This window comes from Drosophila teissieri, chromosome 2R (genome assembly GCF_016746235.2).
Source record: "Drosophila teissieri strain GT53w chromosome 2R, Prin_Dtei_1.1, whole genome shotgun sequence".
NCBI classification, from domain to species: domain Eukaryota; kingdom Metazoa; phylum Arthropoda; class Insecta; order Diptera; family Drosophilidae; genus Drosophila; species Drosophila teissieri.
In genome coordinates, this window is record NC_053030.1 from 10,700,410 (window position 1) to 10,724,293 (window position 23,884).

Here is a 23,884-nt window from a genome sequence, read left to right on the forward strand (position 1 = left end):
CTCTGCTCTGCTCGGGGTTTTTCGCCAATGCCTCCGGCCTCCAATTGAGCGTAAGCCAAACAATATTCGTGCATACATATTTTATTCTGGATGACAATTATTTGGCCCTGGGGGATTGGATAGGAACTCACTGTGCCACATGGCCAATCGTCGCAAATTTGTCGCATTTTGTTTTGTTGTCATGTTTATGGCGCAACATTTTCTGCCCATAAATACACGCCGAAAATGCTAATGACCGATTGGGTGGGGTTAGTGGGCAATGGGTTGATTTCCTTCGCCGCCAAACGGAGGTGAAGACTTGCCGCCTCCGGTGGTTGCTATTTCAATCGACCAGAAGCGATATTGATAAATGTATTTGGGCCAGATTGGGTAAGGAGTCGCCAGCGAAACGGGCACATCATATGTCAAATCAAGTTTTCCAGCTCTCGGCTCCAACCCATTACCCCCCATATCGCCACCCAAGTGGGTGGGTGGCAAGAAAAACATATGCCATCGCCCAAGCACGCGAAGGTCACTGACAAAGCGCCGTTTGAAGTCGCTTACAGTTTTAGTTGATGTTGACGCTATCAAAGGGGCTGAGTGGGTGGCGATGGGCGGTCTTTCGCCCTTCTGGGGGTGTGTCTGTGTGTTTGCTGGTGTGTGAACAACAACAACGGTGGCAGATAACGAAACATTTGACAAGGACAAGGCTGCCCGCCACCCATCAACTCCCCTTTTAGCACGAAGCTCCCCGGAGGCAGTGTGTTAGTGTAATTATTAGTGCTCTACAAAATAAATAAGTACGTACATTCATGCAAACATCCATTTTTTCCACGCTTTCTCGCGGATCCGCTGACTAAAGCACCATGGGAGTTTTCAGCATTTTCCCTCTAGAAATCTCCAAATTAAATGCATTTATATTCCTCTTGTAATCCTTTAGTTTTATGACTAACTTTCTGGCCACAACCAAACAGTAACCAACTTGGGTAAGCTCATGTTTAGATACCCTTACAATCTATTTGAATGAATAGGGTCTTATAATATTTCATGGTACTTGGTTTCAAAACAAGTTGAATGAGTCAAGACTATAACAGAAGCTTATTCGATACTAAACTAAAAGCTATGCTGTAAATAAGGCATTTAAATCATATAAACTATATAATATATTCATATCTATTCAAGAGTAAGTAAAATAATAGTTGATTTCTAATTAAAAATTATTATATTATTATTATTTTTCATCAAAGAACTGCGCTTATTTATCATTCCCAGCCCATCGTGCGCGTTGCGCTTTTACGTTGACTACTTTCCAGCTGAATTTATGGCCATTCCGCGGGTTGTACACTTTTTATGCAAATACATGTGGCCAAAAGTGCCGCAACAGACAACATTCGGTGGCGCTGTCGCTGATGATGTCGTAGCTAGGGCCGTGGAGCCGGGGGGCAGGACATGCATGGGGGAGCGGGTCGTCCTGGGGGAGTGGATTGCGTGCTTCGCTGGTGTCGGCCAACTGGCACACTACAAATGTCGCCGTCAATTAATTTCCATAGATAATTGCCTGTCGATAACGACAGCGGCAGCCGGGGACATTAATCAAACGGCCGGCAGGCTGTTGACTAGATGGTTTTTGTACTTGGCCCTTTCGGCGGCTGGCTAAGATTTAATCAAAAACTATGGCCAAATGACAAAGTGAAAGTTGTATTTCAGTGATTTGTGGTAACGCTCTTAAATCAAATTGAATTGGCAAAATGTGTGCGCTTGCTTAAGTTAGCTAGATTCGTATGTAGTATGTGTGGGCGTGTGTTCTTCAATAATGCACATATGTATGTATGACTATATATAAAGGCTATGAATATAGAAGTGCTTAACTTTCGATTAGATTTCACGTGTGTTTAACCAGATAAATAATAATACTGATCACAATGCCAATAGCGTGAGAATTCAGTGTGTGCTAACAGTTCACCATTGAAAATAATGTTTGACACTTCGATCGATTGGACAATAAATATAGATTGTACGTATATGTAAATATATATATATATAGAATTTATATTGCTGCACCATAACAACTAACATAAACAGCAAATATCTTTTGTAATCAAGAAATTGATCTATACATATAATTTTGGGAACAAATTTGAACAACGCTGGGCGTAAAATAGGCGCTAGTCGAAGGTAATTCGTCTGATTATCGCGAGTATATATAATGAGTGCGTATATATACCTATAATCGACGCTAATTGCACTATTTATATGTATTATGCTGATGCATTCCACTGGCGGTCAGAATAATGCACAAATAACGCACAACTTGAGATACAAATGCCATTTAAATGTAATCTACGCATTATAATAATAAACTACAGCGTATTTATGTGTGTGGAACTAATAATTGACACAACATATTATTGCTTCTTTAAATGTATAACTTAACTATTTACATACGATATAGATTAAATACTGATTAAATAAATCAAACTTATTAGGAGCTTCCTTTCGAAATATAATTAAACTGTTTTGAAGTCGAATCATAAACTCAATTCATCATCATTCAACTTAAATTTTGAGAATACTTGTTGTGGGCTTTTAACTACTAAATTTGGCCGTATAGTGGTAATATTCGTCTATTGAGTATGGAGATACTTCAGCTAGGTGCAGAGAAAATGGCAGTTTGGATTCGTCTATCTAATATACAAAAGCATGGGATCTTCTAGCTGGCAATTGTGCTCTATGACTGATGGTTTGACCGCCAGTACGAAGGGGTACTATGAACTAACACTATGATCGGTCCTAGTGGTTTTTTATCCGATTTCGGCGATGCTGCTTATTGGAAAAATGCGTTAGAAAAATGCACAAAAAGTCTTCGGTCTCGGGATGGGAATCGGCTTAGGTCGGTAAATAGGTGGTCCATCATTTTCTCGACAACATAATGTTCATGACTGTGCCGCAGTTTAGCAGCACTCGTTTGGCATCGCTCAGGTTGGCATTGGTCAGGTCGTAGCCGTCTATTTCCAGCAACTTGTCGTTCAGATTCAGAAGGCGGGCGGCATTAGTATTGGGCGTTATGGAGCTCACAAAGATGCCAACCTGTGGTGGTAAATTGATTTAATTATTGCCTGCTCTACGGATTAAAGATATTTTAACTAACCTGATTAAGAAGCTCGGCTATATCAAAGCCTAGAGTGTTCTCCCACTTGAGAGTAACCTGTTTGACTGTGGGATTTTTGTGGACACCAAAGATCCAGGTGGATTTCTTATGGCTCGCCTTGGAAGTATTATTAGTGGCCGTGGAATTAAGCGAGTGCTGCGACATGGTGTCATCCAGCTCCTGGTCTTCCTCCTCCAGATTGGGCTCTAAATTGTTGCTAATATTATTTTGGTAGTCCAACTGATCGACTGACTCTTCGATTTCCTGAGCGCCTATCGCTGTGGTTTTGAAGTTACTATTGCTATTCAAAGCATCTTGGTAGATGGTTTGTTCTTGCAGTTGTTGTTGCTTTCGCTGCCTCATGGACTCGTAAAGGTTAAGATCCTCGGGCGTTTTCTTAGTGTAAACGCGAGCTATGTGGTAAGGTGGTGGTTCCAGCCGGGGAGGAGGCACCGCCTGTTGCTGCATTGCTTGTTGCTGCAGCGGTTGCAACTCATAGTCCTGATCCCCGTTTAAATGCGTGGTGGGAAGCGGCGTGCTGGCCTCGACGTAGAGCTGCTGATAGTGTGCTTCGTAGTTGACCAGTGGCAAGCCGTAGTACTCCTGCGTTGGCACCGGGTGCGCCAGCTGCTGCGGTTGCTGATAGACGCCGTAGATGTGTGTCGTTTCGGGCGCTACGCCGTATATTGCACTTGTGGCCTGGTCCACAACATCCTGGTTCGCATTGCTGCTATCACAGTGAATTTGTCCATTGGCTACTACGCGTGCCTCCCTCACCTCGCTGGCATTGGCCGATGTGGTCGCCGCCTGAGCCTGCCTCACATATTTGGCCATCTGTCGCAGCTCCTTGGGATAAGGTGTGGGTGAACGCATTAACCGCACGGACCCAGCCATCTGTTCGGGCGTTGGCGTAGGTGGAGCGGCCACAAAGCTGGGATAACTAGGCGCCGGCTGTGCTTTGGCGTTGCTAAGAATGGTGGCCTCCTCAGCGAAGCAAATCCTTCTCGACGGACTTACATGAGGCTGCTGCTGGTTGGCGTAAACGAATTCGTACTGCTCCTGAGCCTGCTGTTGGGCTTGTATACTGTTCATCTTGAATGTGACCTGCGGCAGCATGAAGCAGGTCAACTGGGTCTTTGTACTTGCATCTAGATATTGTAGCGGCACCAAGGGCTGCGATTGGTTATCGCTCAGCCACATCGATGTGAGATTAACCAGATTTAACATCGAAACGGGCAATGCATTTATGTAGTTATTCACCACATTGAGTACCTTCATCTTGCTCAGGTTTCCAATGTTCTGTGGTAGGGCGGACAACTGGTTGTTGGCCACACTTAGCACACTTAACTGCTGACAGCTGCAAAGTTCATCTGGTAGTTGTCGTAGTTGATTATCATCGGCGAACAAAAAGCGAAGGCTACGCAACATCCCAATTGTGCTAGGAAGGCGTATAAGCTTGTTGTGGCTCAGTACTAGTTCCTCCAGCTGTTCCAAATAGCTTATGCTGTCGGGCAACTCTGTTAAGCCGTTTGACTCGCACTTGAATGTCACCAGGGACTTCAGCATTCCTACGCTGAAGGGAAAGGCCTCCAGACTATTCGAGCATATGGACAGTACCTCCACATTCCGCCAGTTGCTCAGCTCGCTGGGAAGAGTGTCCAGTAAGTTGCCATTGGCTTCGAAGTGTTGCAGATCGCGTAGCTTGCCAATGTTGGACGAAACACGGCGTATTTGATTGAAGTCGATCCATAGCTCGCGAAGTGACTTCAACTCGCCGACGACTTCGGGCTGTGGATTTACAAATCAATTTTAAATAATTTAAATTTAAGAACTTAAAAATTGTATTTACAAGATCTGACAAAGGTTTAACGGCAATCACACAAATATATGTAAGGTTTTATATTAAGTTATATTGCAATCATTTGTCAGAGCTAATTTTTACCCAGTTCTTATTGCTTACCAACTCGGTAAATTCATTACCGCCAATGTCCAGCCTCTGGAGATTGATTAGTCTCACCATGGATTTGGGAAGTGTCATAAGATTGTTGAGCCGCAGCTCCAGAATTCTCAGATTTACCAATCGGCCAAAGTTGGCTGGTAGGAATTCCAGATAGGTCTCGTTTAGCAGAAGCTCCTGCAGCGAAATTAGCGAGGTAATGGCATCGGGAAGACGTTGCAAACTGTTGCAGCTCAGGTCCAGGTGGGTTAAGTGCTTGCAGGACTTGATTTCCTCGGGCACATTGACAATAACTAATGGAAAAAGTGATATTTTAGTACTGAGGGAAGCGCAAAGAAGAAAATCTTACGATTCCTGTTGAGATCCAGATGCTGCAGCTGGCGCAGGCTGCAGATGGCCTGCGGGATGCTTTCCAGATTGTTGCTGTTTACGTGGAGCACCCTTAATCCCTGGCAATAAAACAATTGCGGTGGCAGAGCTTGCAACTGAAAGATAATGGATGTTAAATAAGGTACGCAGATAAGAATAAATAAGACGTACTCTTGTGGTGCTCAAGTAAAGCTCCTCCAGGGTACGCTCGTGCTGCCAAACTTCTGGGAAGTCGGTAAGCGGGGTATTACTGTAGTCCAGCTTGTCGATCACCTCCTCGCGCTTGAATTTGAAGCAGGGAAAGCATTTGCTTAGCAGCGGCATCTTTGGATTAAGTTTATTGCTTTTCGTTCGTTAAATAAGGCACGTTTGTGGCTGCTGCAATTTGTATTCAAATACATATGTAAGTTGACTGTCTCGGGATTTGGGGTTGGGCCGCTCCACTCACCTGTGATTCATCGCCTCCGATGGAACGCTATTGTTGGTCCTGCTCCATTACATTCCATGTCCATTGGCATTTTTGGGCTTGTTATTGTTCTGCCCACCAACACTAACACGCACAGGCACACTCACCCACACTCGCATACACACAGAGGAGACTGGCTGAGCCTCTCTTTTCGCTCTTTCGGGCATTTACTGTCCGCAAATCGATGATTTCATTGTTTACTCAAACGCAGCTTGTCAAACACGAGGGAGTAATATTTACTTTTGCCATCTAATTGCGTTTTATTTAATGTTTTTCGCTTTGAAAACGACAAGTTGCTTGCAGGTGTTAGTGTTGGTAAATGCCGAACGCGCTAGTGGTGGCTGATTATTTAGTCTCGGTTCGGCTTGTTAGTAGCTATCGATAGTTTGTTTACATAAATAAATTATATGTTTAAAGCTTTAAGCTTACATCATTAACGCAATAAGTTATTCTTCCCGACAAGATATTTGTAAGTTAATCTTAACAAACAATTATTTGCAGTAAAAGAAATACTAAGCATCGCTTAACTATCGAAAGGGCACAGGCTCGGTTTCATTCCGTGACAGGTAGGTGGCGCCACAAAGCAGCCGTTCCATTTCAAATAGGAACTAAAAAAGCGTTACAAAAATATTGCAGTTGGGCTTGCAATTTTACTGAAAACGCTTTACGCTGTGCTAATCAATATTTACTCTACACTTCCTGGCTGCGATTGCGCTTAGGTAAGCCGCGCCTATCGTTTTGACACAACTGCTGATAACGGCATCTTGCTAACTTGATAATAAACAAATAGCAATAAGGGAAATCAAGCGTTTTCGAAGTTGCAAAGTTCAAATGGGTTAATGCGAATTCCGGTCAAAACAACCAATTAAAGCTGAGCTCACACTATCCCCGAGTCAGACTTTGACATTAAGTGTCGTCAGGTTTCGTGTGTTTCGATGGTGTGAAAATTATTCAAATAACCGCCTTTTTTTCATTTTTTTTCTTTCTATTTTTGTTTCTGTCGTATGGCTGTGTCGTCGGCGGAGCATTGACGAATTTACACTTCAAACAATTGTTAAGCTCTACAGCATAGTGCAAATAAGTACGTAATAAACCATGTGTGCTTGTTGCCGCTGCCATTTGCAAGAGAAAAGCTGAGCTCAGTTTCGGTTTTCAAGTTGTCCGCTGCAGTTGGATCCGTATCCGAATCGGAATCGGTCGATGTGAGTGGGATATCTGTGCAAATCTTGCACTATCTGTGCATATCTTGCTGCATAATCTTGGCAAATCGGGCTATATCAATAGAAGAGCGTGTTATTGCATTGATGTTGAATATCAAACGTGAAATTAAAGCACATCTCACGCGAAAGTCCTTATTAATATTTAGGATCCAAGTGATATGTATTTCATTAAAATATATCATAATCAGAAGACAACAGAAATGGCAATTCACAAGCTTTGAATATTCTCAGAAAATGCCTGTTTATAAAAGTTGTTATTTTAGTTGAGGTTCTAAAAGGAAACCGTTAGGGTGTGCATTAATAATTAGCAAGCAATTACAAGTAATAAGTTTCAATTGATTTTAAATTTTTGTCTTGGTAAGGTAATTGTAGATATGTTGGTAGAGTTGGTTCCGTGTTTCGATTTGTATGTTATACGTACGTTGACACAATTCACATAGGACAATTTACAATTTAAAACACCTGTGGACAGTGGCTAAGGCTTATTTTTATTGAAAGGGAAAGCTACAATGACTAGCTTCCTAACAGAACGAAAATACTAGGTGTGACACAATTACACATCAATTATTGTATGTAGTGCATAGACCCCCTGGTACGCCCATGTCCTTTTGGGGCGGCACATCATTCAAAAATCATGCATGAATCACGCAATCGCACGCATCACTCAGATAAACAAGAGAGCGTGGAAGGTAGGAAGGTTGTGGGCGAATAGCACCCCTTAAAAGCCCGCCAACCCCAACTTTCGACTCTCTCCAACGTATTTTCACCCCCTGACCGAAACGGTTATACACCGAGAATTTAGTTTACATGGTTTTAAACCATTATGGTTTATTTTGTTCTTTCGGAAAATTGAATTTCCTTTTTTCTTTACGTCAGCTCCACCAAACCAGTTGGGGGGACGTTACTTCTTCTTGCCTTTGCCCTTCTTGGTGCCCTTGGCTTCCTTGGCAGCTGGCTCCGCGGCGGTAGTGGAGCCGGAAGTTGCAGGATCGGCGGTCGCTTTCGCCCCAGCAGGAGCGGCAGCTCCTTTCTTGGCACTCTTGCTCGAATCCTTCTTTGCGGGCATTCTTAAAGAAATATACAAATAGGTTTTAAGCTTGCTTTTAAAAAATGTAAATTTTTGTACTAACTTCACACGAATTTGGAACAAATTGCGGAGAGATTTTTACTCCAGCCGAAATCGATGTTGTTCGCTTGAAATTTCGACAAAAAGTGATTTCTCATGAATTTAGTTCTATCATCTCTAAACCAAAAGTCAAGGCTTGCTGAGAGTGCTTAGAATGTTTGAAAGAAGCACATTTCAAATATTAACCGTTTGGCCAATCGGTTAATGATTCGCGCCAGTTTTGGGGGCGGACTCTCTTTGAACTCTCCGTAATAATCAGGCTCTCTCTCGCCGCCAGTTGTCTCGTTATTCCGATTTCCGTGCAGTTGAGGAAACGAAAGCCAAGAGCGCGCAACATAGGCCGCATAATTTTCTAGTGCAATTTCTATTCTATTTAGGTAATTTTAGTTTTTAGCGCAACGTGATTTCCTGACAGCTTTAAAACCCACTCACACGTAGAAGAAACTTATTCCCAAAAAGTGTGAGACATCCACCTAAACAGCAGGCCAAGCTTTTCCTGACGCCACAAAAACGGAATCACACCAATTATCGATTTTGTGCACATGAAAAGCGTTTGCCAAGTGTCTGCAATTCCCTGAGAATATTTGGCCAAATTCCCTCATAAGTCAAGTGCACAAGTCGGCTAAGAAATAATGGCAGCCAAGCGGAATGCGGTGACCACGGAAGCTCCGGAATCGTCGGCGCCCGGCGAAGGAACCGCCCTCGCCCTCGACTCCCGCCTGTCCAAACGCGTGGAGAGCGTCATCCCCAAGAAGCGGTGAGTCCAAAGAGCGGAGCAACCCAAACTGAACCCCGTTCACACCAAGGAACTCTGGTTATCTAGTTTACTCCCAAAAATATTTATAATTTTAAATTGTTTGTGATAAAAGTGATTAAAAGTCCTTTCTTACACTTAAATGTTTAGTTAATGCATACTAAAAAGTATGATTATCTTTTATTATTATTCATGCCACTTTGTCTTTATAAGGCAATTTCTACCATTAGAGTTAGGTTTAATTAATAATTAATATAAATTATATTTCAAACACAGACACGAGGCGCTCAAGTGGTTCGGATGGGGCTATAACGATTCCCAGTTCTACGGCCAGGATGGGATCATCTGTTTTCGCGGTGAAAAGTGAGTAGAGTGCATTGAGTTTCCACTTTGCATAGTGAAAAGCATGTCCCATTTCCCCACAGATATCCCCTCGGTGGCTGCGAGCTGCCCAGCTTCACGAAGTGGGTGGAGCAGAAGTTCGACCTGAGAGTGGATACTAGCAAGCCGTATCCCCAGCTGCCACGATCGTACCCGCGACCCGTGGAGAACGCACCCTTCCTGCACGAGCTGAAGGGCACCACCCAGGTGGATTACTCCGTGGAGGGCATCGACCGGCTGGTGCGGTGCCATGGACAGACCCTCAACGATATATACAGCCTGTGGCACCACAAGTTCCGGCGGATTCCCGACTTGGTGGTGTGGCCGCGCTGCCACGATGAAGTGGTCCAGTTGGTGCGGCTGGCCCACAAGCACAATGTGATGCTGGTGCCTTTTGGTGGCGGAACGAGTGTATCGGGAGCCATCACCTGTCCGCAGAATGAGAGTCGCATGATCTGCGCCCTGGACACCTCCCAGATGAATCGACTATTGTGGCTCAACCGGGAGAATCTGACCGTATGCTTTGAATCCGGCATTGTGGGTCAGGATCTGGAGCGGGTGTTGCGTGGTGAAGGTCTGACAGTTGGCCACGAACCCGATTCCTATGAGTTCAGCACCCTGGGAGGCTGGGTGGCCACCCGTGCGTCCGGCATGAAGAAGAACGTCTATGGGAACATAGAGGATCTGGTGGTGCGAGTGAGGATGGTCACTCCGTCGGGAACGCTGGAACGGGAGTGCAGTGCGCCGCGCGTGAGTTGTGGACCTGATTTCCAACATGTCATCCTGGGATCCGAGGGCACTCTGGGAGTGATCACCGAAGTGGTGCTCAAGGTGCGTCCCCTGCCATCGGTGAGGCGTTACGGATCCCTGGCCTTTCCCAACTTCGAGCAGGGAGTGCTCTTCATGCGCGAAGTGGCGCGGAGGAGATGCCAACCCGCCTCCGTCCGGCTGATGGACAACGAGCAGTTCATGTTCGGCCAGGCCCTGAAGCCGGAAAAGTCCTGGTGGGCCAGTGTGGTGGATGCGATGAAGCAGCGCTACGTTACCTCCTGGAAGGGCATCGATCTCAACCAGATCTGCGCTGCCACCTTACTCTTCGAGGGCGATTTGAAGGATGTCCAGCGACAGGAGGCGCTCATCTATGAGATCGCCGCAAAGTTCCAGGGATTTCCGGCAGGTGGACAAAATGGGGAGCGGGGCTACATACTCACCTTCGTGATTGCCTACATTAGGGTAAGTATTTTCTGAAAGTGTGGAACTTAAACTTAAAGTGAAAGTAAAGATCAACAGCATTATCTTTATGACACTGTGATACTTCCGGTTTTCCAACTTTGCGTTTCCCTACTTTTATTTATTATTGTTGTTTAGTTTTGTGCTGTGAGGCAGAATGAGTTTTACTTCTATTGTGCCAAATAAACATATTTCATTACTTTTCGATCGATTGCAGACTATAGATGTTGATGATAACTCTTCCTAATCTGTATTTTCATATCAGAGCTTATATGGGTTTAATTAACATAATTTATCTGTAACTGAAGTAGAAATAATTGGCAAACTTGTCACTTATGAAGATAACTACGTCGAAATAGCTTTGTATCATTTCATTTAATGTTAAATTAGAAAATTCCTGTGTCAATTTGAGACCAATTGTAGATTGTAATATTTAGTAAACCTATTTTAATCCTTCCAATACTATATATATATTTTCAGGACTTTGGACTTCATCAGGGAATTGTGGCGGAGTCCTTCGAGACATCAGTGCCTTGGGATCGCTGCAGTCTGCTCTGTCGTTCTGTCAAGCAGCGAGTTGTTTCGGTGGGTATTTTATTTAAATTATTCATTTAACCAATGATATACCAATCAGTATCATCTTGACCCTTTCAGGAGTGCAGCAAACGTAGTATTAACTACTACACCATTTCGTGTAGAGTAACGCAAACCTACGACGCCGGCGCCTGCATCTACTTCTACTTTGGATTCCGCAGCACGGACGTGGCCGATCCCGTCGAGCTCTTCGAGGCCATCGAGCACAGTGCCCGCGATGAGATACTGTCCTGCGGCGGATCACTGTCGCATCACCATGGAGTGGGAAAGATACGAAGCCATTGGTACCGCAACGCCGTCACCGAAACGGGCAGTTCACTGTACTCGGCGGCCAAGCGGCATCTCGATCCGAAGAATATCTTTGCTCTGGGCAACCTCCTGCCCCTGGAGGAGGCTCATCCACCACCACCCACATCATCCATACCACCAAAGGCCAAATTGTAGAGGGTAGCCCACTCCATAGTGCGCTTAGTTCGTTTCCTAGTCTTAGTCACATTACTGATTTCCTAGTCGCTCTTGGGGGTTCGGGTCTCCAGTTCTTTTGCAGCGGGCTCATGTTTTCTATGGGTTTTGATAAATAAATGGAGGATTTCTCTTGAATTTCTCTCTTGTATTTCTGCTTTTTAGTATTTGGAATACATATTTTTCGCTGTGTAGCAATAGACGTAGACACAACTGATTTGCGTGTGCGTGTCCCGGCTGCAGACCAAATGCGAAATGCTGATCATTGTCTTCTCATCTGCTCATCGAAGTCATTTGCGGCTTGATGGGGCAGCGTGCCGTCCGAGGAAAGAACCAACATCGAAGATCGGAGCGCCCATAGCCCAGAGATCAAATGTCATCAAGTTGTCAACTTCGTTAGCATGCCACAAGGCAGCGATCCAGCTTGGCTTAAAGATCTTCTTGGCCAGGCTGGTTAAAGTGAGTACAGAGATGCACAGAGAAAAATATTACAAAAAATTAAGAAAATGTTTTAAAATAAAAACAGAATTGGGCAACTACAGCTGTAGATCTTAAGTTCTTTGAAGAGGCGTTACAAGCTAAGCAGTGGATCAGTTCTTATAAGAATGTTTGCTGTAACCAATGATGTGTTCTTATTTTTTAATGTGTGCGAATAAGTAGGGGTATGAGGCAACTCCGGCGGCTTATTGATGGTCGAGGAGAAGTCGTCGACTTGGCCTGTCTTGTTACCCAGGCATTGGATACTGTATGGTATATGCGGCACATACCCCCCGAGAGCATTTCGGCCTGGCTAATACACACACACACATGCGGCCTATAAATAAAGATTACAATCGGCAAAAGTGAGCAGAAGAGAAGTCCGTCTAAGCCACGGCCGCCGCCTGGAAATTGTCAGCAATTAACCCGCGGGTCAGTCCCGGAAAACGCTGGCAGTCCTGCGTCCCAAACCCTGTGATTTATGCCACAGCCACAGACGAAGCAGCCTCCCAACCAAAAACCCACAATCAAGGCTGGCGGAGAGCGGAGGTCGGAGGACTGCGATCCTGACACGTTCGCCGGGCGAAAAACAAAGTCGGAATGCTCTGGCCTACCTGCAGGGGAAGATGGACATAACTCATTTGCATTGAATGAAAGAATTCTGAAGGGGAGAGGGGAGTGTCCGTGGAATAAAACTAAAAAGTAGGCGAAACTAAACATTAGAGCATCAGCACGTACACTCTGCTCATTGCAAACAAAAGGATCTCTTTAGGATGAAAAAAAAGATCAAAGATAGAAAAATGATCGAAAACAAAGAATGAAATGGTAAAGTGTATGAATAGTGTAGTTTTCTTATGAAAAAAAAAAATATATTTATTTTTAGCCTAATAAATAATTATATGGAGATAATTAGATTTATAAAACGTCTACAAAATGCAAAATGCATTTGCTCCTCAATAAAGTAGATTAAACCTTTGCAGTCAGCAGAAACCTAAACAAAGTTCTTTTAAAATAATATTCCTTCCAATTCCGTATAATTACAACATTCATATTACATATTTTCCGTTTATCCGACTCATTGTGTTTTATTTTCCTTTCAATGCACGCTAACACACGTTGGCAACATGTGGCTAACGAGCAACTGGCGTTTGGGCCAGTTAACCCCTTGAAGCCGGTGAGCCGCTCGAGCGTCTCTGCCGGCGTTTTGGCCTCACCTGGGCTTCGCTGCCGAGTGGATTCGCACCTGGCGTTCAGTTGCGAGCAGCTCGGCCAGCGGACAACAACGAAACACCGGCGACGCGGTTTGAATTCCATTTCACAGTGCTCCCAATGCAGATCTCGTTAGAACGTTTCGTTTGGCAACACGGAAAGAGTTGAGGGATCGGATCGGTTTGGATCGGATCGGATTGGATCGGGAGAGCAAGATCTATATCTCCGTATAGCCAGAGAGCGGAAGAGAGTGTATCTTGGCCGGGAAGCATTTTTCTTGGCAGCTGTGCAACTTCATGTTGCAGTTGCAGTTCGTACGCGTCGCTTGCAACATCTCGTGTCGCGCACCTCGGATTTGGACTTCAGTTTCGATTTTCGAGTTGCAGTTTTTTGTGTCTGTGGGAAAATGCGACAAATTATCCCGCTTCGGGTATTTTGTTCGTTCATTAAAAAAACGTTTTGTCGCTTGTAATTGAGCGGCAGTTGCTTTTGTTTTGCCTTTAAAAGAGCAGTGAAACAGGTGCGTGAACCGAAACCAAAACAAGTTGTTACACAAAAAAGAAAAAAAAACGAGCAATGGGCATAACCGCAGTTGTATAAAATCATTAAAAGTGCATTAGACAACATGGCTCGCAGGCGGAAATTCTAAGGCCTTTCATCAACCGGCCAAGCGGCCAACCCGTCACTCAGTCACTCATTCAGTTTGTCAGTCTGTCAGTTTTAATGCACCTGCAATGACTCGTTGAAAATCTGAATGCTCTCTAGAGATGCCCCTTAATGCTTTGCGGACCTGGCTGCCATTAAAAAAGAAACAATTTCGCACTAAAAAACCAACCCACGTCGGGTGGCCAAAGTGCTTTATAAGACCAACAAACCATAAAGTGATCTCAAAAGTTAGCAACGCGAAATATACACACGCACCTACTATATGATAATCATAAAATCTGGCAAAAGGCATTTGGTTTTGGTTTTTTGGTTTTAGCCTTTTGGTTTTTGGTTTTTGGTCAGTTGGAGTTCTTTTTCGCAGCTGCAACGCCAACGCAAAGTTCTCCACTGCGATATTTGGTTTATGAGTTCTGTCAGCTTTGCGTGGGTGCTTGGGAATAACTTCAGATCGCATGCTAGTGCCAACCTTGGAATGCCTCGATAGATTATAAATTTCGGCTCTTTGGGAGTGCTTTATGGGGATTGTTAAGAGCAGATCGGGGCATCCCATAAAGAAATGTAATGGCTTTCAGTTGGTGGTGATCTATAAATGCCAATCTGGTATAAGACGTATAGCGATGGAGGATAATAAATATTTTCCTTTTTTATTCTAATTTGAAGTCTTTTATATTGGTTTTGTTATTACCCAAGTACATTTGCATCTTTAAATACATTTGTTTTTTAATTAGACTGTTCATCAGTCCGAAAATAGTAACTTTCCATTCCTTCGCACCTTCGTAGAATTTTGTAATTTAAATTCTCATTATAAGCCCGCCCGCTGCTTTGGAGGTTCGGAAATTCCAAGAATGCCCATCCGTGTGTGTCAGTTAGCCAAGTAATAACTCATCCAACCTTTCGATTTTGCATACATGTCCAAGTCATGACGGGTGCGCAGTACGTGCCTTTAATGCACCTAATAGATATTTGAACTGCCCATCAGGCCGACATAAAACAAATGCTGCCCATTAGACTGCATGCCCCGCATAAATGAGGCTCCAAGCCAGAGCTCCAGCTACAATCGCTTAACCCTTGCAGCGTGAAAATCAGCAAAAGTACGAAAAACTGGCTAAGGAAAATGCAGTCAAGGCGCACTTAATTAACATGCAACTGGCAACGTTCGCGTAAAAAATATAAAATAGCAAAACAACGACAGCCTCGACAAGCTAACGACAACGACACGTTGAAAAGTGCTAGCCGCAGTAATCAAAACAGCACAACACCAGAAAAAACAAAAAAAAAAGGAAAAATCCCGGGAAAAGGTATCGCTTTTTCGCCAGAAGGTGGCGCAGCGCAGTCGTCTTACGGTCTAGGCTTCGCCAATCAGTCAGCTAATGATGCTGGGCCAGCCAGATGCAACTGCAACTGCAGCACCAACAGCGGCAGCAACAGCAACAACAGCAACTGCGGATGCGCCCTGCAGCTGCTAATTAAACTGCAGCGGCGAGGGGAGAACAATTGCAGCTGCAACAATCAGCAATTACGACTTCGGCATCGCAGCATCAGCAGTAAATAAACTATAATGTAAGTACACGAAATCATAGGGAAACTACGCTTTATCTGTATATATTATATTTACTTAGGAAATATATAGAATCTCCTGTTATTTTCCTAACTAACGCACAAGGCGTAACTCCCGATTAACCCTTTAAACTGCTTCAACCCACTTGAATGCTGATTGCAGTTGGCTGCGTGTATTGGCTGTCTTTTGACTTTCTTTCGAATCGCTGCATTTGCAGTAGCAGAAACAGCAGCAGTAGCAACCCCATCGACTTTCTAAGCCAGTTGCCAATTTAGTGCATTTGGCTGATTTGGCCAGCGTCGGGAAAACTGGCCAAAAGTGGCAGTGGCTGTCGCCAATTGTTTGCCGGCTCTCCAATGGGAAGAGGCCAGCAGGCAGCCAAGATTGTTGAAGATTGTTGAAGATTTTAGACTGCAGCCTGTAGCCTGCAGAGTGCAGACTGCAGACTGTAGAGTGCAAGACGCAGTTGCAGTTGGAAGACTGGGTCGCGTGTTTGACACAAATGCCGCGAATAGTTTTGAAGGCGGTTTGGCCCCACTGCGATTTATGGTCAAAAGCAGCGCTGACTTGGGCAAACAAGAAGTGTGTTTCTTTTTTGTGTATTTTCCTTTGCTTGTTGTGTATCTGAGTGTGTTTCTGTGCCGGCTGCTTCCTGTGACCGCGCTGATTGCGTTTTAATAAGCCAAGTGATGGCTCACAGCCATTGCATGTTGGCCTTAAGTAGCAGGAAAAACCAATAACCAGCCCAAGACAAACAGCACGCAATCTGCGATGCGGATAGCTGCAGAAGTTGGCTAGCTGACTAGTTGGCTCGCGTGCCACTGGCAAAACGGTGGGTCACAATGGGTTAAAGTTGCCCATGATGGTCCGCGGGGAATCCGAGATATCTATTTAGTAAAATCTCGCCTCGATTGTGTTTCTCATTCAATGGGCTTCATGTCGGGGTATTGAAAGAATGCTTCTGATCTAGGCATAGATATTCTGGGCTAAATAAATCTTACAAGTGCTGAATAAATAAATAAAAGCTGCGAAAGAAACAATAGCGTTTCAAATGTTAAGCACAAAGACTTAAAAAAGCATGAGCCTTAAAATTTAATAGTTTTTTGAAGCTTCAAATGAATCTTACAAACAACTCTGTGAAAATGTCAAAATCATGTTAATAAACTCGAATTCCTATTGCCATTGCTCATTAACAATGACGTTCGCCGCTCAAAGCTCAAGCTCAAGAAACTATTCATATTATATTTGATGGATTATTGGATATGGTAATACCCTTTTCTGCCTCCATCAAGTTGACGTAATGGCAATCCCATTAAGCTATCGATCTTGGCTTCGAACAATGGGAAAACTTTTGTGGTCCAGCAGCAGGAGTTTCCATTTTGCTGACCAAAGAGCGATGGCGGCGGCAAACCTTTGATGGCGAAAGATCAATGGAATTGGCTGAGGGTATTTGGCAATTTGTCGCTGAAATACGGCAAGTGTTCAATGGAGATGCCAGGCATAAGTGGCTGAATATGTATCTTTTATAAGCTGGCTCTGCGGATACCAGCTACAGCCAAGATCGATTGGCTTCGCCTCCTAATAGGCTTAAAGTGGTTGGGAAATGCGGCTTGGACTCGACTGGTTAAAGCCATTCATAGACCATTTGGCCACGCCTCGCGTGCAACGGTGACCCTCAGAGCGCATGAACTTGGCTAATCACGTAAACAAACAAATAAAGCTGGGCAGCAAAAACATCGGGACAACAACATAGCAGCGAACAAGACAGCCAATAAATGTCCGCTAGTGCAAAAAGGCCATAATAATAAACTTAAATAGACGGACAAACGACGGCAAAAAAGCCTCAAACTTAATGCTTACAAATTTGTGCGCAGTCGCAGCTTCATAGACGAGGGCAATAACAAGTTTGTTAATGCACTGCGTTGTTGCCGGGTTGTTTTTGCTTTGTTTTAGTGCCTCTCATTAGCCAAGTTATGAACACCGAGTTGCGGCCAAACGGTAGCGCAAAAAACAAACAACAGATTTGCGCACCGCAGCGAAATATGGCTAAAACGCTTAGGTGCATGTAGGCACACTGAGTGCAGGAAGTTAGTGGCCCATAAAGTGGGAATAAAATAATAAATCAAATCTTACCAGTTGCAAAAATAAGTATAACAACAAATAAATAATAAATTTAAGCATTACTTTATATCTTATCTTATCATTTTGTATATTTTATTGAAATGAACTTATTTATTGTTAAAAAACCGACACAGTAGTATGTATTTGAGTTAAAGAAATTGCTATTTAGTTTCTTGGGTAATATTTGAGTTCTATAAATAAATTCCTCCATATCCATAAAATATTGCAGTGATCTGCTTTATATTTAAGCCATACTGTTGGGAACTTTTGGCGCCGGCTATTTCTAGAAATCGGATGCGTTTCTGTGGCGTTTTTCGGGCGTTTAAAAACGCCTCGTTCCCATGGCCCACCCAATCGAGCGTTTCTAATACACACACGATCGCCGTAATCAATTAAATGAAATCTGAGCCGCGCTCGGCTCGGTGGAAAAGCGCTCTGGGGTTTTTCTAATGCGATACTACAAAGTTGCGCAAGTCGTGTCACAGGCGAACAACAACAGAAAAATAAAAAAGAATTGTTTTCTCATTTTCTTCGTATTGTATTTTTTTGGTTTTTCGATTTCTCATTTTGTGGCATTGTTTGAGCGATTTGTTTGAATTTTGCCGCCTTTCGCTTGGAGTTTTTGGCTGGAGTCTGGTGGAAGATGCTTCGCCAGCGTTTTGGATACTTTTTCCCTTTTATTTTTCAGCTGTGTGTGGCTTGGCATTTTATCCCAGTCACGCTGCAAAGTTATTTGCGCCGTCGTGCAGGGACCAAGTTCTCTCCTCTGTTATTATACGAGTATGCCAGCCGGTTTGGTCGTCATAAAGCTGGAAAAAATCAAGGGAAGAAAGAAGCAGCGGATAAAAAGTCTGGGGTCCGCAGTTTTCGTTGGTAATCCGAGTCCCGAGTCTCTTGATTTATGCAGTTGGCGTCATAAACTGTTGCAGTTTTGGTACTTTGATATCCTATCAATCGGCAGGGTATTCTGAGGACTTTCAGTTCAGAACTAACACCAAAATTGTTTATAATTTATTTAAGCTACGACTGGTTTAAATTACATTCAAGTTCAATCTGAAACAAGTCCTTCAAGGTATCCTGGGCGTCGCACATAATGCCACACTTGTTTTAGTCTTGTAGATTTAGCTCAAAATATATCAAGAAATAAATATATTTTTTTTTACATTTATTTATTTTATTTAAAGAGCATTAACCAGTCGCTATATGAATCCCACTGGTATCCAATTACCAGAAAAATTCTGTTCCACAGTCGAGTTCTTTCTTTTGTGTGTTTTACAAGATACAAATTGCAGTTTTGGCTTAGCCCGCTGGCCTGCACTTGTTGCATTTTGATATTTTGTGGGAAAATTAAGGTGGCTTGCCAAAACCGAGTGCTCTGCTGCCCAGCTGGCAACAACGACTTGCCAATATGGAAAATACTTAAATTCACTGTTCGTTTTTCGCTGACTAAAAAGTAAGTCAAAGGCTCGTTATGAATGCGTCAAACGTCGGCGTTTTGTGTGCCTGCAATTGGCAAGTAATTCGTGTAGAGACGACTGGTTTTCGTATGTTTCATTGTTGTTTTTTGGATGTGAATGAAATCAGCGCCAGCTCTCAACCTTGCAAAGTGCTTCCGCTCGAAGGTAGACAATTGTCTGAGCCATGCCTATTATGACTCTTGGTTTTTGTGGCCCGATGTCTCTTGGCTGCTCAATTATTATTATTTGCCGGCACACCTGAGAAGGTTAAACTTTGGCGAATTTTGCTCGAGTCATTATGTACCCCTTTTCATGATTTCAAGTGTCAAGATACACATAATAAAATTACTTCATCGCCATTGTGGCTGTGGAAGTTGAGGTGATTTCTCATTGTTGTGGTCAAGTGGGCTAATGACTGGAAACCCGAGCCTCTTGTGGCTAAAACAAAAGTGATTTGTTTAATAGTTTGGGAACCCGCAAATTTATAGCCATCTCTTGGCTCCAAATCAACGGCATTCCACACGGGTTTGCCCTCACTCTGCGGCTATCAAATATTAATTTTCGAAGTCTATTTTCGCCAGGCCTCGTTTGCATATGACACACAAAATACTGTGGACAAAAGGTAACTTCTAACGACGCCGTATGCCGATAATGCTGTCACCTTTTTTGGTGATCCGTTTTGGGACTCCAAATATTTGCATAATTTTGCGTAGAAGCGTTCCCCAACCACCTGTTTCAAATGCGCAATTTGAAGCGGACATTCGGCGAATGTCGAGAGGCATTTTCAATTTTTGTTTATGCGCTCACGATTTGGCCATAAAGTGGTTGGGATATTTGCAGTGCCTGATTGCCTTGGTATGAAGTTTGCCATTTACTTTCACCGATTGAAATTCAATTACGAAACCCGATACGCCCAGATCCAAGTGCAAGACAAACTAAATGGCTCAGGGGGAAATCAATGCCAAAGTGTTAATATTCATTTATTGAGACGGAGGAAAAGACAGAAAAATGCCTCGAACTGTGAGGGAATAAAGGTAAAGTCAACTATTGACCGCATCCAAGCTTAATTGATTTAACCATTCAGCCATACATTTAAAGTCATTTGTTTATCAGTGGCTCGATGATATAACAATGTATTTAACCAATTAAGAGGCGGGGCACATTCGTTTAGCTGCGGCTTCGTCAGCAGTTCAAGTCGTTTTGTAGCTTGTCATATGCAAATTGCGCATACGCCCCGATGGCAGTGCGAAAAACAAAACCGCAAAGCTGCCAGCCAAATGTCAAGCTCAACTCTCACAATCTGTCACTGACTTGTCGCCTGGATATCTCTTATAAGTCGATGCCACTCCAGTGATCTTTCTCTCATTAATAGTTGCTCACTTAACGATCGTCGTCCGGCGGTGAAATATTTTGCCAATGATGCAATGGTGCTTCATGGCTTTGATTTACAGTCGAGATACGTACGATAGCCTCACAATTGAAGGCATTGCAATTGCATTAAGATTGTTGATAAATCGCCGCCTGAGCTGGCAATAAAGATTGCACTGGGGGAAAAACTGCTTGGTAACTCAGATACTTAGATACGAAGTCTTACTAAGTCTTTATATTATATGATAAATATGTACATATAGGGGGAAATAGGAATGACATGTTATAGTAGGTTGTAAAAGTATCTTTATCTATATTTCCTGCTTAAATTCAATTAAAATCGCCCATTTATCTTTGAGTGTAATACAAGTGGGTGGCGCCGGTGCGGTCCGAAGTGATGATCTTCAAAGGCGATCACCTTTTTCGCCTAACGATTACTAGCGTTTGCAATTAACTCAAATACTATATTTACGGCCAGGCCAATTGGCCCCCTTCCCCGCCCCCCGTGGACGACCCCATCTGCGATCCGCGATCTGCGATCGGTGATCGCCGTCATGGCTATAACATGCTATATCATAATTTACAACTTTGACGTCAGGCTGCGGCGCACGCGTTCACCGCAATTCTGTTTTCGATTATGCGCCTCATGGCTTTCGGCGGTCATAAGACTTCATCTATGGACCCCGCACCCAAACCCCCCTTGGAAACCCCTTGCAGATGGAGCGCGGTTTGCTATCCTCCCCTCGGATAACAACAAAAACTAAACTCCATCTCCGGCCTTGATGGCTTGCCCCTGGCGGCGTTTTGTATCTTGCGCTTGCATCTTGTATCTCTTGCTGCCGAGCGGCCACATGGGGCGGTTGCAGCAAAAATTTGTTAGCCTGTCGTAAACTGCGCCAAATCGCATAAATTTTAAACGCCAAGCCCCGTTTATCGATATGCAAAAAAGGTTGTTTCCTTTTTTTTTCGCTTAGCGAAAGTGTCGATATGCCTTGAGCCGAGAACGGTTTCTGTGGTGCCCAGCGGCCAGCCATTTCTTTTAATTGATTTCCAACAGTCGTGTGAGTCTGCGTCTTCAGCATTTTCCACCCCGTCTAGACAACGCCAACGCATGAGATGCGGCCCATTTGACAGGTGTTGATTGAAGTGACCCAAAAACTGAGAAACAGGCACAAGAACAGCAAGCCAGAATACCTCGTAGATGGAGACATGAGTTTCACACTTTTTGGGCTGTTTATAAACAGCTGGGGAAAACATCTCAGGAAAACAACTCAATCACATTAATGAGTGTCGGGAAATGAATATCAAATGACTCGACGGGTTAAGCTGCAATCCATTGAAAGCTGCAAAGTAAAACTAAACTGAGGAGCACCTTTGTAAGCGTATCTCTTTGTTTGATGGCCAGATAATTGAATTCGCTTTTAGAACATCTTTTACGGGGATTTTAAATAAATAAGGGGATAAATACATTACCTGTTTATATTCACTGCTTAATGATACGTCTCTGTTAAATGCAACTAGTGCAGGAAAACCATAATTACTAGTTGCGTACCCACAAACCAGAACCAAATCGTAAGAGACTCGCGCCAACATTGCCAGTGCTCGAGTGCAGTTTTCTCCCCTTTCGAACTCAGTTCTCGAAGTGAAATAAATATAAATAAACATATTGTCGACTCATACACATTGACAGGTCGGCCGATAAGATAACACTCGCACGCACTCAAAACCGACTTATATACATATATACCATAGTCATTACAATATGTCAAACTGCATGTCATGCAACTCAGTTGTTGTACGGCACTGTAGATCTATTTACCGACACTCAGGCAGCACATATGTAACATTGATCTAAACTCGTGCTATAGGATAGGAAGTTATAAACATATGCAGTATTTCAATAAGTATCTATAAGTATTCTAGATTAATACATGAGCATTATTGCAATATGGAGATATCAAATGCATCCCATTCAAAATGGTTTGCCTTGTATTTGATTTATTATGATAAAACAACGAATAAGGTTTTAATTAAAAATTAATTCGACCTAAGTGAATTAGATTTGTGTTCAACAAACTATTAATCTGAATATTAATAGAAACGGAAACCATTTAATTAGCATATGTTGATTTAGCCTAATTGAATTTTAGTTCCAGTTGAGCAGAAGTTAACAGATTAAGAAAGATCCCCATTAGATCTACAGTCTAGATAGGCAGTTTGGCTGTATATATTTTTCTAAGCTCTATAATTGAGCTGCTTATCCACTGTAACCATCTTGATCAATTGAATGGCTGCATCCAGAAGCCGCGGATGATCACAAATGTGCGGCTCATTCTCTAATCAAAATGTTTATAAACGTAATTAAATGTTTGCTCTGCGGACAACAACTATCAATTGTTTGTTATTTGAACAATTGCCGCCATATAAGTCAAGACATCGATGTCAAAGACGCCTATCAGCAGATCGTCTATTGAACTCCGAGTGGCCGAGGGAGTGCGAGTCCATGAAATGATCGTTTTATTTCATAATTAGTATTTCCCTCGAGCATTGATTTTGTAATTTATGTTAATGAGCCTGATTTTTCTACGGAAATATGAATATTGTATGAGCTGCGCGCCAACGAAATTTCATGCCCTATGAGCTGGCCGAGAATTTCTACAAAAATGTCGCAGTTTTGTGTGTTTTTCAACGCTTTGCGTTAAGTGAGCCGGTTTCCGTTTCTGTCGAACTGTAATTTTTTTCACTTTGCTATTCATAAACAAGTTTAGTGTTTTAGCCAGTGGATTTCACGGCTTTTAATTTTGCGTTAGTGGAGTTTCTCATTGCTTTAATGGGGTAATAAATTGCTGCAATTATTCATGCGTCACACCCAATCGATTTCTAATAGCCGCAGGCCCGCTCTTCCCACAAACGAATTTGTCTATAAACAATAATCTTTTTTTACAATTCCCGGCCATTTGTAACCCGCTGAGTGTACAACTACTGGTTTTCCTTTTGGGCAGGTCATTCCGAGCCAGGTTTTATGAATGATGAGATGGGCCTAGGTAGTAAGACTTTATGAATTACATTCCTTACATTCGTTAATGTTTATGGCACTGCGTGGCCAGCTTTAATTAGTTAACCAGAATATCTTTTGCTTAATGACCTGTCGTGTCGCAAAGATATCTCACTTTGTGGTGTAGCAACCAGATTTTCCAACTTCGCTTCTGTGGGATTTAATGATGCCCTCGGCGAAAGATCAAACATCCTGGATAGGGCGACACCGTTCTAGCTTCATCAATCATGGCAAATGCTTCCGCTACCAGAACTTCACAGAGGTGCTCGGATACTAAGATACGTACA

The 23,884-nt window shown here is 43.2% G+C and overlaps 3 protein-coding genes across 3 annotated transcripts; 1 reads left to right on the forward strand and 2 right to left on the reverse strand.

Moving 5' to 3' along the window:
* Positions 1-1,686: 1,686 nt before the first annotated feature.
* On the reverse strand, positions 1,687-6,236 carry LOC122612563 (protein lap1). The gene is made up of 6 exons (XM_043786270.1): positions 5,902-6,236; positions 5,625-5,831; positions 5,434-5,569; positions 5,088-5,377; positions 3,128-4,915; positions 1,687-3,066 (listed from the first exon to the last, which is right to left on the reverse strand). Exons 2-6 carry the CDS (start codon positions 5,775-5,777, stop codon positions 2,890-2,892), a joined length of 2,544 nt encoding a protein of 847 aa, XP_043642205.1. The 5' UTR covers positions 5,778-5,831; positions 5,902-6,236; the 3' UTR covers positions 1,687-2,889.
* Positions 6,237-7,936: 1,700 nt separating this feature from the next.
* On the reverse strand, positions 7,937-8,424 carry LOC122612919. Its single transcript, XM_043786797.1, has 2 exons — positions 8,270-8,424; positions 7,937-8,206 (listed from the first exon to the last, which is right to left on the reverse strand). Exon 2 carries the CDS (start codon positions 8,203-8,205, stop codon positions 8,041-8,043), a length of 165 nt encoding a protein of 54 aa, XP_043642732.1. The 5' UTR covers position 8,206; positions 8,270-8,424; the 3' UTR covers positions 7,937-8,040.
* A 159-nt stretch (positions 8,425-8,583) lies between these two features.
* LOC122612918 (alkyldihydroxyacetonephosphate synthase) lies at positions 8,584-11,800 on the forward strand. The gene is made up of 5 exons (XM_043786796.1): positions 8,584-9,022; positions 9,296-9,382; positions 9,445-10,633; positions 11,111-11,215; positions 11,285-11,800. Exons 1-5 carry the CDS (start codon positions 8,898-8,900, stop codon positions 11,666-11,668), a joined length of 1,890 nt encoding a protein of 629 aa, XP_043642731.1. The 5' UTR covers positions 8,584-8,897; the 3' UTR covers positions 11,669-11,800.
* Positions 11,801-23,884: the final 12,084 nt, after the last annotated feature.

Excerpts from the sequence above, each read along its gene's own strand:
- LOC122612563 (XM_043786270.1), bottom strand. The coding sequence starts at position 5,777 with ATGCCGCTGCTAAGCAAATGCTTTCCCTGCTTCAAATTCAAGCGCGAG. Across the intron at positions 5,570-5,624 it reads TTTACTTGAGCACCACAAGA|TTGCAAGCTCTGCCACCGCA; the intron begins GTACGTCTTATT and ends ATTATCTTTCAG. Across the intron at positions 4,916-5,087 it reads GTAATGAATTTACCGAGTTG|CCCGAAGTCGTCGGCGAGTT; the intron begins GTAAGCAATAAG and ends GTAAATCCACAG.
- LOC122612919 (XM_043786797.1), bottom strand. The coding sequence starts at position 8,205 with ATGCCCGCAAAGAAGGATTCGAGCAAGAGTGCCAAGAAAGGAGCTGCC.
- LOC122612918 (XM_043786796.1), top strand. The coding sequence starts at position 8,898 with ATGGCAGCCAAGCGGAATGCGGTGACCACGGAAGCTCCGGAATCGTCG. Across the intron at positions 10,634-11,110 it reads TCGTGATTGCCTACATTAGG|GACTTTGGACTTCATCAGGG; the intron begins GTAAGTATTTTC and ends ATATATTTTCAG. Across the intron at positions 11,216-11,284 it reads TCAAGCAGCGAGTTGTTTCG|GAGTGCAGCAAACGTAGTAT; the intron begins GTGGGTATTTTA and ends TGACCCTTTCAG.